Source organism: Schistosoma mansoni (genome assembly GCF_000237925.1).
Source record: "Schistosoma mansoni, WGS project CABG00000000 data, chromosome 3 unplaced supercontig 0124, strain Puerto Rico, whole genome shotgun sequence".
In the NCBI taxonomy this organism is placed as follows: Eukaryota; Metazoa; Platyhelminthes; class Trematoda; order Strigeidida; family Schistosomatidae; genus Schistosoma; species Schistosoma mansoni.
In genome coordinates this window covers 216,951-235,508 of record NW_017386010.1, presented here as the reverse complement: position 1 = coordinate 235,508, position 18,558 = coordinate 216,951, and the positions used below count along the sequence as shown (strand labels likewise).

General features: G+C 33.2%; 1 protein-coding gene across 1 annotated transcript in view; it reads left to right on the top strand.

Annotated features, from left to right (window-relative positions):
- The window catches only part of Smp_138170 (ablim, putative), a gene marked incomplete at both ends in the record, with an annotated part of 50,918 nt that extends 42,503 nt beyond the window's left edge, over window positions 1-8,415 (top strand). Inside the window, one exon of the mRNA XM_018791256.1 lies at window positions 8,261-8,415. Within this exon, the coding sequence (XP_018645536.1) occupies window positions 8,261-8,415 (155 nt within the window). The remainder of the gene's footprint in view (window positions 1-8,260) is intronic.
- Window positions 8,416-18,558: the final 10,143 nt, after the last annotated feature.

Genomic DNA, 18,558 nt, shown 5'->3' with positions numbered 1-18,558 from the left:
CGAATCTCGCGAGACGAGGTCGTGGATGCGCACTGATGAGGAGTCCCACAGTAGGACGAAACGACCGTCCAGTGCTTCCAGGTTTTCCTTGGTGGTCTAGCTTCAATTGACTCACGCTCTCAAATATGAAGAAATACTGATTTTCTACAAAACCCCTAAATTCAGTTTTATTGTCAAATAACTCAGGCCAGAAAGCTACCAGCACGTGAGCGAATATCAGCGAGCGAGCAAGCAACAAGCAATAACATAGGCAATTTATAGTCAAATTTAGTATGAGCACAGCAAAACAAAAGCTGATAATAGGATTTGTGTGCATGCGTATATGGGGAGGAGTATAAGTCATCGAGTGATACTTAAGCAATCAACATTTTGGCTAGAGTGTCATGTGCCCTAATGGTCATGACAGTACAAAGAATATGCAAATTCTTATTATCCAGCTGACGATGTCTGTTAAGTAAGTTATGAAAGAGGCTTTACCAAAATTGACCATGATCAAAATTGATTGTAGGATGGTTACTACTCCGATGTACAATGTTGCGACATAAACAGATTTGGGTAAAGGTAGTTAGAGGTGACCAAACTAAGGCATGTGAAAAAATTTCATAAAGTTGTTGAACTGGTGATCCGTTATGTTTGCAACTTCTTTGCACTACACCTATTTGTATCTATGCAAAGTATGAGAATTTCAGTGTTACGTGGTTGTATGTGTGAGGATGGTCCACGGGTGAACTTAAGGATGCTGTAAGAAGCTCAGAAGTAGCCGAACATATTCCATCCAATCAGCTTTTAAAAGATTATTCCAGAAATACTACGTGTAGCTTTCCTATTGGACAAATACTAATAACCCCCTGTGTGTGGACTGGATAGCTACAATGATGATTTCGTTTTTACTGAAAACTATAAATACCTGACAGTCGTGTACCATCTTTGGCATCTTTGCTTACCATGCTTGTGAATTTAGGCTATATCGAGGCAATACGCACAGTATGCACATATGCCAATTAGAGACTGACCAGTTGCAGTCCTAAAACATCAATGGGAAGATTCAAACAAACAATATTAAATGAATTTAAACTTCACCCCATCGCACAAGCGAATGGCTATCAAGACTCAGTGGCCGAGGGGATAACGCGATGGCGTTTGAAGCGAAAGGTACTGGGTTCGAGTCCCAGAGTAAACATCAACTCTGAGATGCAGGTACATTCATCTGAGGGTTCCCAAACAGGACGAAGCGCGCGTCCGGGATTCCACTGCTAGCCACTATCCATCTTTGCTTAACAAGTAAAGAAGTTTGCAAGTCTGCTTGCTGGGGATTTCTATGGTCCACTTGCATACTAGTTAACACACGAACTTTCATCTGAGTATTACCTGGCATACATGCAGGTATACATACGCTATGAGTGAATATACGTTACATACACACCTATAACACAGGTTTTATCTCATGCGTCCCATAGCATACACATAGGCATGTTCACCCACCTGAGAGGGTAGATGTTCACTGCTCCCTAAGAAAACGTATTTGCTACACCAGACTTACTCTTACCCATTATATGCATATCATTCACACCATGGCTACCGCCTCATTATTTCCTGACACACACATAAGCATAAGCACTCTCCTAGGGGCGGGTGTTGGTCGCCTCACCCTAATATTTGCTACTACAGCTGTTTATTGTTTCTTCGACCTGATAGATAGGCCGCTGATTTTATTAGACATAGAGGAGACTTTTCTGGCAGCGCAACATTTCCTTCGTACGACACCGCATGCGTACCCTATATATGCTTGAACTACATAGGTTCGAGAACTTCTGCGGTTCTCATACATAAGCAAACACATCTGGTAGCTCCAGCGATGAAGTGAGCCTCTAGTATAGAACCCAGAACTGCTCTGATACAACAGAGTTAGAGATCGCTCCGATTTCTGCACCCGCCTAAGCTGGCTAGCAGGGTTACTCTCACTATCCAACAGCGCCACTATGAGGCCTTAGGTCAGGTTTAGCTGCTAGTGAAAATGGGTTGGCTTCCGCAAATATGCATATCTAGGAGTAGTAGTGTATCAGGGGTTAAGTCATTTGTCTTTATCAAATATAATTAACTGACCAAATACTTTCACACAATAAATTTACACTCTGCTTTAGAGTCGTACAATTAAACGAAATATCTGTTTCGAGCTTATTGTCATTCTGGTCTATCATTGGCGTTGTCATAACACTAACCTGATCGTACATGGTCCAGTTTAAAAATGCACCAATGAAATCGATTACGTTTTGCCTTTGAAACGTGGCCTTTTCTAGTTAAGGATGTTTAACGACTACATTTTACCAAACTTTATATCTATGAAATAAGTTATTAAGATCAAGTATCTGCCAGTTTTAAACAGTTCACTAGTTGACATCTGTTTGTGACGAAATCGAACTAATTTTTATGAATTGTTCACAAATATATTTCATCATCTAGTCCCTATTGCTCATTCTTTCAATTACCACTCTTCAATATTGTTTTATATTTATCTAAGTTAACTAGGAATAAGATCTAACTACTATTTGTGTTTATATTAAGTAAATAAGTTGCCTACTTCAATTCACCGTGTGATATTATATAATATATCAGCCTAGTATGTTGAGCATCGTCAGTCATAGTTTTAATATACATTGATATTTTTACCATAGAATTAACCTTGTTCATATTGATTTCCAATCTGTACCCGTTTCCTATTGTTACTTTTTGTTCTGTCTGCTTATTTCCATTTTTCTGTTCTTTTCTCAACATAATTTGTCATATTACTGGACAAGCGAATATTTCTGTAATTAGTTAATTGATAATTGTGTTTACTATAACAACTTGTGACAAAATATCGAGGCCGTTCCATACAGAATAGGCTGGTCAAAATTCAGTTAAGATTAACAACAACGGGATAATTCTAATAGTGATATAAATAACTTTGTGGATAACTCATTAGGTGTTTGAAGTGAGAAGTACTGGGTTGGAGTGTCTCTGTCATCACGAACGCTTGGATGTAGGTGCATTGAGCTGACTAGTTTCACATAGAATGAGACGTCTCCAACCAAGCTTAACAATAATCAAATAAACTTTCATCCAGTAGTGTTCATCTATTACTACAACCGCCCCTAACTTTCTTCTTACAACCTATTCCTACATCATCGAACACTGAGTATCAAAGTAGAGACTGTTTGAACATGTAAATTATTGTATTAGGATAAAACTGTTATGTTCATTCTATTCTCCACTCTGTTCATTATTTCATTCCACATAAATTCACTTTGATTAATTTTGTTTTGTTTTAAAATGATTTCACAATTTTCCTGATTAAATCATTTAACAACAAATAAACAACGCACCTCCTTTTGCTTCTTCTCATTTTTTCCCTCTTTCTCTTCACACTTCTATCTTGATTCAGTTCCATGTCATTTATTTTCTTGTATACTCTGTCTTTTCTTTTTCATAAAATGAAATCTTTTCTCATCTCGTTGATTGTTTTGTTTTATTTTATAAACTTATCGATTTATTGATCAATTGATGTTTCATGTTTTTCATATTTTGATATTGGTTGATCAACCCATAAATGTGAATTGATTTTCAACAATTGTCATGGTAGTGAAAAGTAAATTATGTTCCTTTTTTCGGAAGAGTATGCGTATACTGTTTGTTGTTTGTACTAATACTAGCTAAGTGAAGTTTGTATACTAAAATTCAGTGTTTAATAGTTAATTGATAGATGATTATACTCTTGACGTGAAGGTGTTTTTGCGCATTTTGACACTCAGTAGTAAAGTGAGCTTACAACTTTAAGCCCTCATATCATTCTTGTTATATCTTATGACGCACCAATCAAAGAAACAGTGAACTATCGATCAGACCAATGACGCGTAAAACCCGTACGAGCAGTCTAGAGTTCTTATCAGTCCTGCTTTCTGCCCAGCGCAGCCAGCTAAGTCCAGAACACCAATAACAGCCTCTGCAATATGAATCATGTATTTCAAACATACTAGGTTTATATACCAACCAACCTGACCACATCGCACCATAAAACAGAAAATAACATTTGTACAAGATTTAGCCAAATGTGGCTGTGAATAGGGGGACCAGTAATCAATAAACTGGGGATAACTCAAGAATGGTAAATCGTATAATGATAGTCTATAAATCAAAATAAAGCTTATAATAAGAGGGACACGAATATGAATAGTCTAGATACTTAACAGTTATACATTACGAAATATACATATTGGTCCATAGATAGTTCTCTAAGTTACCATTCATAAATCTCCACGGGATATAACCATTCTCATATCCTAAATTCTTACATAGTTAGTCGAATTAATTTTGAATAAATATTCATGTTTTGTCATTACTATTATGGAAATTTGAACGTATTAAAACAGTAATCTTATGGCTAACATAATTACACCTTCACATACTTGGTTTAATGTTTAAAGTAGTTGACAGGACATCTTGAATTTATGTAAACTTAATGACTAGGTATACTTCGTTAAACTGTCTAAGAATTTCTATTTGTACTATCTTTACGGAGGGTGAACATTCCATCCATATACGGACAATCAAATGTGAACTAATGAATAAAGTATTTAAGTGGACCATTTTCTAGTTTAGCTTGGAAAATGTCTGTTAACCTGGGACCTAACGGTGAACCCACTGTATTTCTATCTATGTACCTGTACGTAAAATTTAAAGTTTGCATCCACGATGCATTTCGGTAATATTTTTTGCATCACATTATTTGGAATCGTGGTTTTCATTTTGTTTCTTCGCATAAGTTATTCCTTAGTCTCCCAGGGTGGGATATTTGTGGATAATAATATTACATGTAAAGACGTTATCGTTTGTCCTATAATATTCACCTTTTTGATCTTGTCAAAAAATTGGAGTAAATCCTTAACGTTTTTTAAAACCATAATTATTATGTGCTGAGTAATGCTATTCTGCTATTTTGCTAATTAAGCTAAATAAAACGAAATTCAAATCATAGCTTGTAGATCAGAGAAGTTGAAGCCAATGACTGTAAATTAATGGTAAAATTCACCTGTTACATCATCAACTCCAGTAAAACCCGAAAACAGTTAAGCTCACCAAAACGTTTTACTTCATTCACTAAAATGCTTCAAAATTGTTTTACTGTTAGATGTCTGTGTTCACCTTTCTTTTTCTTTATAATCATGAAAAGATCTTGGGATTAGTTAGCACATATATCTGTATGTTGTTACCAATAATAAAAATAATCATATAATAAGTCGTATTAATCCTTGAAAACCGGGTTTATTCAGTTTCTATTGATATATGAACATCCTATGAAGATTCCTTGATAATACCTTTATTTTATATTATATGTTTCATTATATTAAAATTAAGCATAAAGGTAGAATTGAAGCTGTGTGTTAATTTAAGACAGACGATTATTATTTTTAGCATTGATATTTCCATTTTCTTATCGATCTGTAACGCATAATTTACAATTATTTGATGATTGAATAGTGATCAGTATTATTTAAGTCAAATAGTGATCGGTTTCTATCGATCAAGTTGCAATGTTATAACTAGTATAAGTGATTTAACATAATGTGCACCATTTTGAAATGCAAGTTAATGTTTGGAGGTAGTTGACAATGATCAGTCATTTGTAAATATATCTCAGTCTTACAGCAGGTCAGTTGCTAACTGAAGAGCTTAGTGGTTACGTCTTTGATTGCGATGTTGGGTGACATGGGATCGAATCTACTAGGTTATATCAGTTCCCTCAAGGTTACAAGTACAGCCTTCTGACGTATGTTAAAAGCACGAAACTGAGATGAAGCAGGTTTTGATTTTTTTTGCCTTATATCATATGTCGCTTCCTTAGTATATTTTCTTTAATTATCGTAAGGTGTTTTTTCTCAACACGAAACGCTGCACTATTGCAGTAAAGTTTCATCTTACCTACATTTTACCTTGTGAACAAATTTTAGAAATGTTTGTGTGTAGGAAAGGATTTTTAGAAGTGAAAATTAGCTGTCATTTATCATCTATCTACCGATATTTTTTACAGGTTTTGCTATTATAAAAAATTGCTTCTGATCTCATTATATATATATGCTACATAAATTTCACTATAATCCTCTCTCCTTTCTTCTACGGGGTAATAATTAGCTTTACGATAGCTTTCAAATATTTTATAAAAGTTCATGACTACAGTAGACAGCTAATATGCATGATTGTTTATTTATGTATAATAAGTCTATTAAAAAATATTAAAGTTTATTGTAATACTTTAAAAGCTAGGAAAATAGGTGTTTCACAGGTCTTTTTCACTGATGTTTCATCAGTCAAATTATTGTATAGAGATTAATTTGAGCGATTGTTAAAATGTTAGGGCGATTTTAAAGCTAGTTATTTATTGGTTTATTATCACTTTTCCTACCTTTATATTGTAAAAATATCACTGTATAGCCTCAATAATCTGAGTGTAAATATATTCACATTACAGATATTTTTCTGAGTTCCCTCCAGTCATTAATAGTCTTATAGTAGAATTTATCAGTGTACAAAAAGTTTACTAAGGAATCCTCTGGATGTTTACTGAGATGGAAGCATAGACGTAAAAAAGAAAACGATGGGTAAAATATATTGTTTATTTCGGTATTCCTATTCACCAGTTCCCCTACTATTCAGTGAACTGCTATCAAAGTGACTTCTGCGAGTTTACTTCAGGCAAAGTTAAATTGTGATAAAAACCGATTGATTCTTGTGTTTTGTAAAATCTCTGAATGAAAAAAAGTCATCACTTGACAAGCCTAATATTGTTATTTTTACCTTCTGATGATAAATAGAAAATAGTTCCTAACAATCTTAAGCATTCTGAGGACTACACCGTGCTATTTCTACCGTATATTTTGTAGTGAAAGATCCTCATTCGTTTTTGAAAGTGTTGCAACCACTTAAAAGTATTTTTCTCAATTCTGGTTAAATTGTTCCTATGCTATCATTTTACTGTTTCATCTACCGACAATTTAAATTTTCAGTTAATTTTAACTATATGGGCAATCGAAAAAGCCACTTAAACAATAAGGTAGATACACCGAACTAGGATGCTGACTGTCTACCACATTGTGAATAACGTCTATATCGAAAACCTAAATTAACGATTCGCAGAAAGTTATGTTGCTAAGAAAGAAGTTCATCTTTGGTTTTGGATGTGATAGTGGTTGTAAATGATTGCTAATAAATATCAGACAAAATGAAGTTTCGTCATACTGCCCATTAGTACTGAAAATCTACGAAAATCAAATTCTTTTTGCTCCGTTTCGAAATATCACTCGAGGAAGTACTTGTTACTGGCAGAATCTAGAAATTTATGAGACCGTTAACTTCGTTTTGACAGATGTGAGCAGAACTATCTACTGTTGAATAGTTTGAGTATTGTTGTATGAGTTGGTCTTACATTAGCAGAGTATATATCAGCAAGTTCCGAGTGTCTCGATTTAGATTCAGCCAGTTCATTAATTCGTTAAATACTAAGTTTCTGATGTGCGTATGTTTAGATTTCAACTGAACCTGTAAAATTAATCTTTTGCTAACTCTCCATGGTTGTCGTTCCCGCTTTTAGCCTTCATCGCATTTATTTTTTGACGTTTCGTTTCAATTTTTAATGTGGATTTTTTGTACTTATGATTAATCCTTCTGTGCGCTTTATCTAAAAATAAGTAAAACCAGTACTTCGTAAAAAGTAGATTTTTAAGGAAATTTAGAACGTGGCTAGCAGTGGAGTGCAGGACGTACGTTTCGTTTTGTCTGAGACTCATTAGCTGGATATCCCTACATCACATTGTTGATACTGTTACTACCATGAATCGATCCAAGTAAGTTTCACTCAGAATTCCCTACGAACTATGCATTAAGCTTTTGAGTCCAGCTAGTCAATAACTTGTTCTATTGGTATGAAGATATTCTTAAAAGTCTGTAACTTCTCGTTATTATTATATTCATGACAGAATTTAATCAGTCTCTGTTTACACACATGCATCCTGAGACTGATCGATTGCAGTCTCACATATAAATTACGGGAGATTACAAACTAATGCTACTTTTTATGAAAATTTTTGTTTGTTTGCTTGTCGTCTAACATAAATACTGTCTTCTTCATAGTTTCATTCTAAGTTTACTTACACGGTCTCTCATTTCCCCTTTGTTTCTTCGAATTAAACTTTTGATTGAGAAAAAAACATGAAATTGGTTTTTCTTTCAGCTGCTTCTAGGCATAGATCAAGTTCACCTGCACGTTATAAACATCCAATCGGTTATTCAATGGAATTTATTCATTTGGGTAACCGAAATTGGACACTTGGTCGATCACAAACATGTAAGCTACCTATGGCTAGTGTGTATGAGGACAGCAACTGACACCTTGTTTTGTTGGTTTTGTTTAACGTACTCATCTCTTGTTATTTCATCATCACTTTCTGTTGATACACCATTTTTGTTTGTCATATTGCAGAAAATAGTGCACTTTGATCTCTCCACTATTTATCCCTTTGTTTTCTTCCCGACTGTTCGCACATGCATATATTTCATGAAGTAACTAAAAACGTCCTCATGTTGAATAATGATGATTTGTTTGCGTTTATTTTAAACACATAGTAAGTGATTTGTGCATAATCATTTACTTATATTAATTCGTGTTCGTTTTATGTACGGGTATTTTGCAATCTTTTCATGTAAAACTGATGTACTTGTGTGTGATCATTTGTTTGTATGCGTGTTGTTTGTTTATGTGCCCTATTGTTTGCTCAAAAATTGCACATTTCTCTATTATTAAGCATCTGTAATTGAGTTTGAGTTAGATAATAAACGGTTTTGACATGGAATAATCAAGTTTCGAAGTTCATCATTCTTATGTTTTGATATTTTTCTTTGATTATTTTTAAAGTCCTGTACATACTTCTGAATGTTGATCCCTCATAGTTTTTGTTCACTGGATTAGTTTTTTTCATCCGATCATGATATGCACCAATTATTTGTTAAAGATTGACCACTTTTTTGTATTAGTTACGAGAAACTTTTAGCATTGGTTTAGCACTTTTCTATTGTTGGTGTTAAGTACTGTAATTGGGCAACCTTCATTGACAAATGTACATCTTGAGTGAATTATTTTAGTATTGTGATGTGCTTACAATTTTTTACTAGAGTATAATAATGCCCAACATCGGAATCTAAAACGCTCTTTTCGTCCTATACAAAACAAATAAAATGTTATTAACTGATATTCTGTTTGTCTAAACCTTAGTAACACTCCAATTCTGCCGATCAAGTCAAAGTGACTTGACATCGTGTACATTAATTTTTAGTGTTCGCATGATACTGGCCACTATTTCAAATTCCATCAGTTGGCACTTGTCAATAACAAGGTGCTTATCTGTAATCTTGAGACAACTGATATACTTCATATTTATCATATAAGAACAAGTTTAAAATTTACGATAATGATAACCCATGTTTGAGGTTGTTAAAACTAATAAATAAGTTCCTGATATGTAGATGATACATAATGATACTTTGTGAGATTAACTGTTAACCACTTAGTAGATTGAATTATTGATATAAAAAAACCCTCTATTATACTTATATCAAAATGATAATACAACTGTTCAACTAGATAAGTCTTTCGTAATAGTATGATATTCTTTCCCTCTAATATAACTGTGATAGTGGGATCCAGTCAGTGGCAATTTAGGTTGTTATATATTGTTTTATGTTACATAAATACCACAAATAATCTACCATTTCTTTTCAATAATTATTTGTAAGGACAACAGTGTGTTGGTTAATTTCGAAATCACTTTAAACGGGTTGTATCCGTAAAATGAATGCTTAAATTTGGTGTGAGATTACTTTTCCATTTTTAAATGTTCAACGAATGTATAGTATCCAGCATTTCTAGACATCCTGCTGTGTATTTAGCGAATTAGTACTGCATATGAGCTCATAATTTTCACTTGAGATTTTATTTTAAACCTTAACTTTCACTAAGTTAGTTTTCTTCATCCGTTTCGCTGACATGCTCTACACTAACTGCTCTTAGTAGACAGATTTGGGAATAACTTCAGATTCTTTTGATGAAACCATCAATGAAATGTACACTTTTATATACAGTAATTACACACTAAACCAATGGAAAATTGCCAGAAAAATGGTGTATACAACACAATTATTGAGCCTTGCAAAATGGATGGATAAACATACACAAAATCTGTTTTTTACATATTTCGTAATAATGTTATTTTGAAGCAATTAGTCCCTTTGATAAATTTCGATGATGTAATGAGAAGACGAAGATTTTCAGAACATAGTTCTGATAATCTTCGTCTTCTCATTACATTATCGAAATGTTATTTTGGTTATATTTTGTTTCACAATCTTGAAACTTAATTACGAAAACGAATTTACGTTTCTGATTTGTTAAAACTAGCTTACTACACTAGTTATCTAATATAAAATAACACCGACTGACCGTTATGTCCAAACATTGTTTACTTTTAACAATTTCGATGTAGCCTAACTAATTGTTTTGAATAGGAAATTTCATATTTGCTATGTTGGTATTGATGTTTTTCTGATAGGAAGTGGGCAAAGTTTTGAAATTTATACTTTAGTAAAATGGTCGATGTAATTAGATATTTTGAGTTGACCTACATAAGAAGTTTATGTAACTGAAAATATTTACTACATTTTGAAAATATTTGTGCATCTCCTATTTCTATAGGTTAATAATAATTTCATGCTATTTACTTACTGAGTGACAATAAAAATTTGTTAGAGTAGTCAAATCTGATGAGGTCAGATAGATAGATCATGATTAGATATGTTGTAGCCTAGTAAAACACAGTTGTTTTATGTTCATTAATCATATAAAACTCTTTAATTTTGTTGCTACTTTAAGTTTCTTAATTTAAACTACTGATATTGATGTATTATTTTAATGATTTTACATCATGTTATTTATTTGCAAACGTAGAATCCTTATCCTTAAGTGCCAATCACTATTTTCACGGTGTGCTACGTGCCAACCCCCTAATTGACTACTTGAGCGAAAACACAAAAGTGAGCAAGAAAGTATATTTGGTTACCGAATAAAATGCACAAATACACATTCATATATATATATATATATATATATATATATATATATATAACGCTTATATACCACTCTGTCCTTAGGAAATTGACCCATTTCTTAGCTAACGAAATGCACTTTTTCTTTAGGTCACTTCTGATTAGCTCACCATATCAATAAAAACAGTTAATCATTCAAGTGGAACCATGTATATAAAAGAACACACAAATCTCATAAACCAAATGTTTTCTGGGTACACAAAAAATATAAGTTATGACCCCTTAATAGAAAACCAAGGTTTGTTGTTTTCACCTATTCTTCTCTTCCTAACAAATTTGACTTTCATGTTGTGATGTTATGAGCTGTGCATTACTCTGATGAAGTTCGAAACGAGATCACAAAACCATCCATTCATTATACTCTCATGTTTCAAATATAGTCTCATTAATCCTGGGATACAGTTAAATCCAGCTGACGTATCACAAATTGTAAGAAACATTTGTCTAGGATCTCAATACTGGCCAATATTCGATTTTGTAGGTATCATTATCAAGTTTTGATTTGATAATTGTGGGATATTACAAATATATTATCTATTTACAACTATTCGACTTTGTTTAAATATAATAAATCTTTCCGTAAGAAACATTAAGCACTTATCTTACTTAACCTTATCCTGTTTGTCGATTGACTTTCCTTTCCATAAATAAATACATTATTTATTATTTCAGCAACTATCCAATCGATTTCTTTTTATATAATAATGCCTGAGATACTGAAGGGAAAATGTTATTCATATTTGTATGAAGTCTCTATGATTATTATTATTATCTCGTATTCACGTTTCTCTAAATATCTTTATTAGCCCATATAAACCTGTGTTCGATTAAACATTAACGCTTATAATAATAACAGTGATAATAGTAAGCCATATAATCATATTTTTACATAAATTTCCTTCCCTCCATGAAAACCTAACTTTTCAATTCTATCCACTTGACTATTCTTATTCTTATTATACATAGGCTAACGCGTATTTATAACTGAATAAATAAATAATGAGTCTTTTGTTTTCGGGCACATGAATCAGTATATTTCTGTCTCCGTATTTTTTTAATGTTTACATAATCAATTCGTTTTCGTATTGGTTGTTTGGATCTTCCCATTGATGTTTAGGACTGAGACTGATCATTCTCTTATTGGTATATGTGCATTCTGTGTGGATTGCCTCGGTATCACCTTAGGTCACAAGGATACAGGTACATCCTTCTGACGAGCCCCAAATAAAGCGAAACGCGCATCCTGGATTCCACTGTCAACCACTATCCATCTCTGTTTACGTAATTAGTATATCAATTGTGTTGTCAGTGTTTTTCTTGTCTAAAAGTTGTGGTTCCTTCACTTTTAAATCATGTATAACGAATATTTGGTTTACATGCCATTATATTGAATACTTTTGGTATGATTAACTTATCAGGTGTAGATGGTTTCAGCCGTGAGGTTTTCGTTATCGTTTTGGACAGTATCATCAGCGTTTATTTCGTGTACAAGTCTCCTTCTTAGTTATTCAGTAGAAATGCCTACCTTAGAAACTTCGTCGAAAGTGTCTGGCAAGTTAATTCATCATCACAAAATCAATCTCAGAAATCGGGAAAAGAATAAGTTTTTCATAATAGAAAACATCTCAGAAATCACCATGAAGAATTAATAGCTCTTTACAATCGATGTCTCATAAACCATCTCAATCACTGCACTCTAGATATTTGCAAACTATAAGATTCAATTCCAAAAGAACACAAAACCAATATTATCTACGAAGTGAATTGCACTAATTGCGACGAACACTACACTAGACAAGGTGTACGCCATCTTAACCTACGTATACGAACTATCAGTAAAATAACACGGCATTTTATCACTGATATTAACACGTGTAGACAATTACTTTCATAAATTCGACTGAGAAGACTTTGAAATTCTGGACCGTGGGAGTTTTTAGAATCCTAGAGGATATCTGGAAGTGTAACGTTTAGATCAATCGGCCACCAACAGAAACATTTATTTAGACCCAGTTTACAAACCCGTTCGGAAAAGGTCAAGCAATAACCTATGATTGAAAGACTTTATTTTGATCGGAATTTGTTCGTATATGTTTATTCTGATCGGATTGCTTCGATATAGCCATTTTGTCACGATGAATTGTGGTATCCGGGTTTTATCCTGTTGGCTACTCGTCACATTTAGGCGTACCTTGACTCCACTTTTGGTGTTCACAGTGAGACTTGATCCTAGTATCTTTTACCCTAAGCACCAACACTTTATTGACTAGGTCGCTGACGAGCTGCAAATATGAAGAAACTTACATGTTTATTTTTACTGCTGGCTACAGTTCGTCTGTTCTTAAAAGTACTGCCAACTCCTCTTTTATTAGACTATGTGTTATTTAAATATTTCACATTATAGAGAATATATGTTTACCTCCAACAACACATTAATGTTTTACATTATCTCTGTAAACATATTATTTCAGGCGATCAATTAGTTGTACTTTGACTCATATTGTTATCCTATTGGTTGTTGAAATAAACCAATTATCTCTTTGTAAGCCATTTCACATTACTAATGAAACTTCAAAATGATGTATAAACAGTTTGAAACCTAAGTGTAATAACCACCGTTCCCTTCTATTTTTCCAAACCCCTTATACATTTCTTCCTAGATATCTGTTTTTAAAATACAAAATAAACGTTACTGTTGTAAAGAGAGGTTCAAATCGTCTTTTTTTCGTTGAAAATATGTTGTTGGCTAACCTAAAGAACCACCTCATTGGAAATGGATTTGTTTTGTTTGTCATCTAATTCATTTAACAGATTGAACAATGGATCAGTAGTTGTTATTTTATGTTAATTCAACCATAAACAACGTAGAACCTGTTATATATGTCTATCAGTTTAAGTTGTTCTATTAAGTCAGAATAAGGTAATAAAATGCTAGAGTAGTAGAAGTAGTTATAGTATAAGTAACAATTGTATAAAGTTTTATTTATAGACAGTATAAATCAAGAAGAAAAAGTGAATTCGGGGAAGAGAAAGTATGAGATAAGTTTAAGACCCATGATTCAAGGGAGAATGATCAGTGAATGATTTTGCACTAATGCATCTGATTTTGAGTTGCCATTCAGTGTCTCCAATCAGCAATACATTAATTACGGGAATATCGATAAAATAGGATGAATCTATCAACATGGCTAAGTTCGAAAGTTGGCGACTTCATGGAACGTTGCTATTGTAGTGAGCACCATTTGCATATCTTCCTTCAGTTGTCCTTTACGTACCCCATCATTCTCCCAATCCTGTTGCTATTCCGATTTCTATCCGGTTTCCTTCCTCTTCTTTTGTTTTCAATCTTCTGCTAGTAAGCATTCCACTTCCAACTCCTTCTACATACTACTTATAGCGCACACCACACTATGTCTTGTATTGGTAACTCTTAACTTTTTCAATCAACTTCCACGCCAGCAAAGATTGCTTGTCGTCGAGCTAGATGGTTGTTGAGTGATGAAATCAACAAATAATTTCTCTTTTTGGTTGACAAATTATTGAACTTTGTCACAATTTACATGGGTTAATACTGGTATAGTATTTCATCAATAATCGTAACAAATTCGTAGCTAGTAATTGTTATATTCACATATTATTTATATAAAAATTGAGTAAATTTCTGTAACACTGTTAGGGAGATCCATCGTGTTCCTCAAGAAATACCATGGGGGCCGCGAAACAACGAGAAGCATTTTATTTAATCAGCGTTAAACAGAAGCTTGTCAAAAACATCTAGAAAGTAAAGAGTCAAGTATCACATTTTTGACTAGCTATTTCCCTACGCTACTACTATATTCGATATAATTCTAAAAGCTAAAGGTCTTCTGTAAAACTATGGATACCCTCATTTTTCCGTACATTAACTAACCTTGTAGTGAAACGTTCTTTTATCAATTCTAGCCTTTTCTCTTTTACTCGAGTTGCCGTTTAGATTCAGCCTTGGATTATTAGCAACGGCTAGGTAATCGAACTTAGCGTTCAATGAGAAGAAACAAATTAGCTTTTATTATTGAACGTTACGAAACCTATCGAATGTAAAGTTTTACACCACCGATTAACTTTGTTTGACAACCATTGAAAGCTGTTGGATACTAACTTGTGTAAACTGTTAAGTCCTGACTGGGAATTTCGGAGATCGTTAGTTCTATCATTTTTAAGATCATCAATGTGAACTTTCAATGATGAATTTCTTAGTTATTTGAAATATCCTATTCAATGCTTCTCCAGTTTTCAGTGTTTGTCCAACTAAAGCTTGCCGATGATATGAAGCTTAAAACTAACGTTTGTTTATAACTCTCTCTTACTTCAAACTTTTTAGATGGTTCAATACCTGTTTGGTAGTAGGCGTTATCATTCTAGCATTGATAATATTTTAAAACTACAGCAGAATAATAATCTTGTTTGGAAATTTTCACAAAACTTAGTCGTTAAAAACACACAATTAGTAGTGGTAGTTTGTTATCACCACATCTTTACACTAGCTATAGGACTTATGATTGTCAGGAAGTATTGGACAGTCCTCTCCTGTTCTATTTCTATATCATTGCGTACAGACTGCCTGGTTACAATCGTTGTAAAGACTGAGATCACTTAGAATTCGCCTCGTAGTGATACTGAAGTATTCATTTTTGATTTCCTTTTAATCGCAGGAATTTTAATTTTTCTGTTTTAAACTTAATAAGTTTTAACTGTCGATTTTCTTCCATTCTAGAAAAAAAGTACTGTATTATATGATCAATGATTCAGGCAAAAACTTATATTTAATCAAAGAAGAAGCATATTTCTGCTTGAATTACTTTTCTTTCATTCGATTTCTATTTCTGCTTTATCTTTTTTTTCCGAAGCTATCCGATAGCTTCATGTTAGAACTTATCAGTCGTTGTTTTTTCTGTCAGGTTGAAAAATCCCTTCCCCAATATACAGGTGTATTACTGGCAATAGTTCATGAAGGTTTTTGTAGTTTGTAGTTTACTAGTTTGGATCAATATTAAATGGTATCGTGTATGAATGTATATCTGAAGGATTGTTTGTTGCATTAACTGGTAAGAGTTTTCAAAAAAAAGTAAGGATAAAGAATTTACAGCCAAAAGAATAAAATACCGTCAAGTTTGATGGTGTTTCACTAATTGATTTCGTATTTTTATGGTAATTTTTCTTATGAATGATTAACTAAAACTTCATTCCAGAATAATATATAGCGTTCGCTTTTACATGTATGCTACTTCGTTTCATATTACCCTCATTTACAACATAGATGTATCTCTTCTCACTTTCTCCTTAATTATATATCATTAACTCTAGAAGAGCTACAGGCGGAGTTATTCTAGAGTAAAAGTTGAATTGTATTTCTGGTATACATTTCAGTATGCTTGAATAAATAACTAAACTTGTGTGCATATACATATCATATAGTTACCATTTATTCCCAATCAATTTATTTTCTGTCAAATTTTTGTTATTGTCTTAATTTTGTTATTTACATACTTTATGGACTGATAGATCACGTGTGTGTGTGTGTTGTACTCTCTGTTGTTCATGTTTCTACTTATTAAAAACAGTTAACCTAAGTCGACAAAGTAACAGTATTCTGGTTTCAATTTGGAGATACGTAACAGACCTATAATAATCCTAGCAGTAGTGAAATATCTTTCTTTCGAACACGTCAACGTCGAACGATTTGTTACCTGTTGTGTTTGAAGTAAAAAAAATCCTACTTGCTGATGATTTAATAAGGAAGTAAGAAGTCAACTAACTTTTTGTCCCAGCAATGGCTCCGTTTTGGAAGACGAATTAAGTAAAGACTTATTGCTAAGTAATATGGCAATTATGATTCCATCATACCCTAGCCATTATGTATGATAAGAGAGAATCACTATGGTTCGATCAGTCTCTTGTAGTACCGTGCTTCGCTAATTGTTGACCTCAATAACAGTTATAATACAAATCTTAACGGTGTATAAAATCAGAAGGCAAAGAGAAGCGGCAGCCACAGTTTTATTGACAAATGACGCAGGCCAGAAAGTTATAAGCACATGAGTAAAAATAAGCGAGCGAAACAAAAATGACACGCACTGGAGATGGCTGGTAAGCCAACTCACTTTTATCAAGCGTTAATCAATACTGATAGTCAGACAAGAATAAATGACAGACATGTGATACATAAGATAAGTGTACATATAACACTTACGCTCATATAAAAATGGTCAGAATCAATAAGTGAATAATAAACAAGGTGAAAACATGACTCATGATGGATAGGTGAATTGGCTTGTCCAGCAGTTAGAATAAGGTATATGGGCTTTACATAACAACGATACTACACTCTCATCAAATCGGAGTTCTCAGATTATGGTTCATTTTGTATTGTTTGTTTAAATCTTCTCACTGATGTTTAGGACTGCAACTGATCAGTCTCTTATTCACATATGTGCATACTGTGCAGATTGTCTTGATATTACCTTACGTTACAAGCATTATGGATGTTGGCTAGCAGTTGAATCAGAAGCGCGCGCGTTTCGCCCTATTTGGAACCGGTCAGCTGGATGTACCTTCATTGGCTAGATTCAAATAAACAATACAAAATGAATTTCCACTTCATCCGATTGCACAAGCTAGTGGCTAAGTGGATAACACGATGGCATTGAAAACGAACGGTACTGGGTTCGAGTCTCAGAGTGAACATTAACTCTGAGATGCAGGTATATCCATCTGACGATTCTCAAGTAGGACGAAATACGCGTCAAACTTGATTCCACTGCTAGCCACCATCCATTTATGCTTTTAAGTTATGGTTCTTTGAATCTTTCATGCTGATTTATTGTCTATCTTTTAGACAGGAACTGGCTTCTTGTATAATACTTTTGGAAAACGACCACTGTTGATATTCATACTCGATGTAGGTTATTCCACCTCGTGAGTCCTATATAGAGAGAAATACGCGTCCTCAATTCTAATAATGACTACTATTCAATCACCAATTTTTTATTTGATAATTTTGAATAAATTGAGCATTGGGTAGATTGTTATAAATAACTTAATATATATGTAATATCCCAATGAGTACTCATTGGGATATTACATATATATTAAGTTATTTATGACTACTATTCAAATTCACAAAAGACTTGGAAGCGTTACTATTGAATTATATTCCTATTTTATTCATTCATGGTTAATGTATCATAGTAATGTTTGCGTTGTGTTTCTCTTCATAAATCTCTCACACTTTTCTACTATCATCATTATTATTATATCTGATAGTATCGACTGATTAGATAAAATAAACTAAATATCGACCTAATATTTGTAATGATTTATGTTATTCAGTTTTTG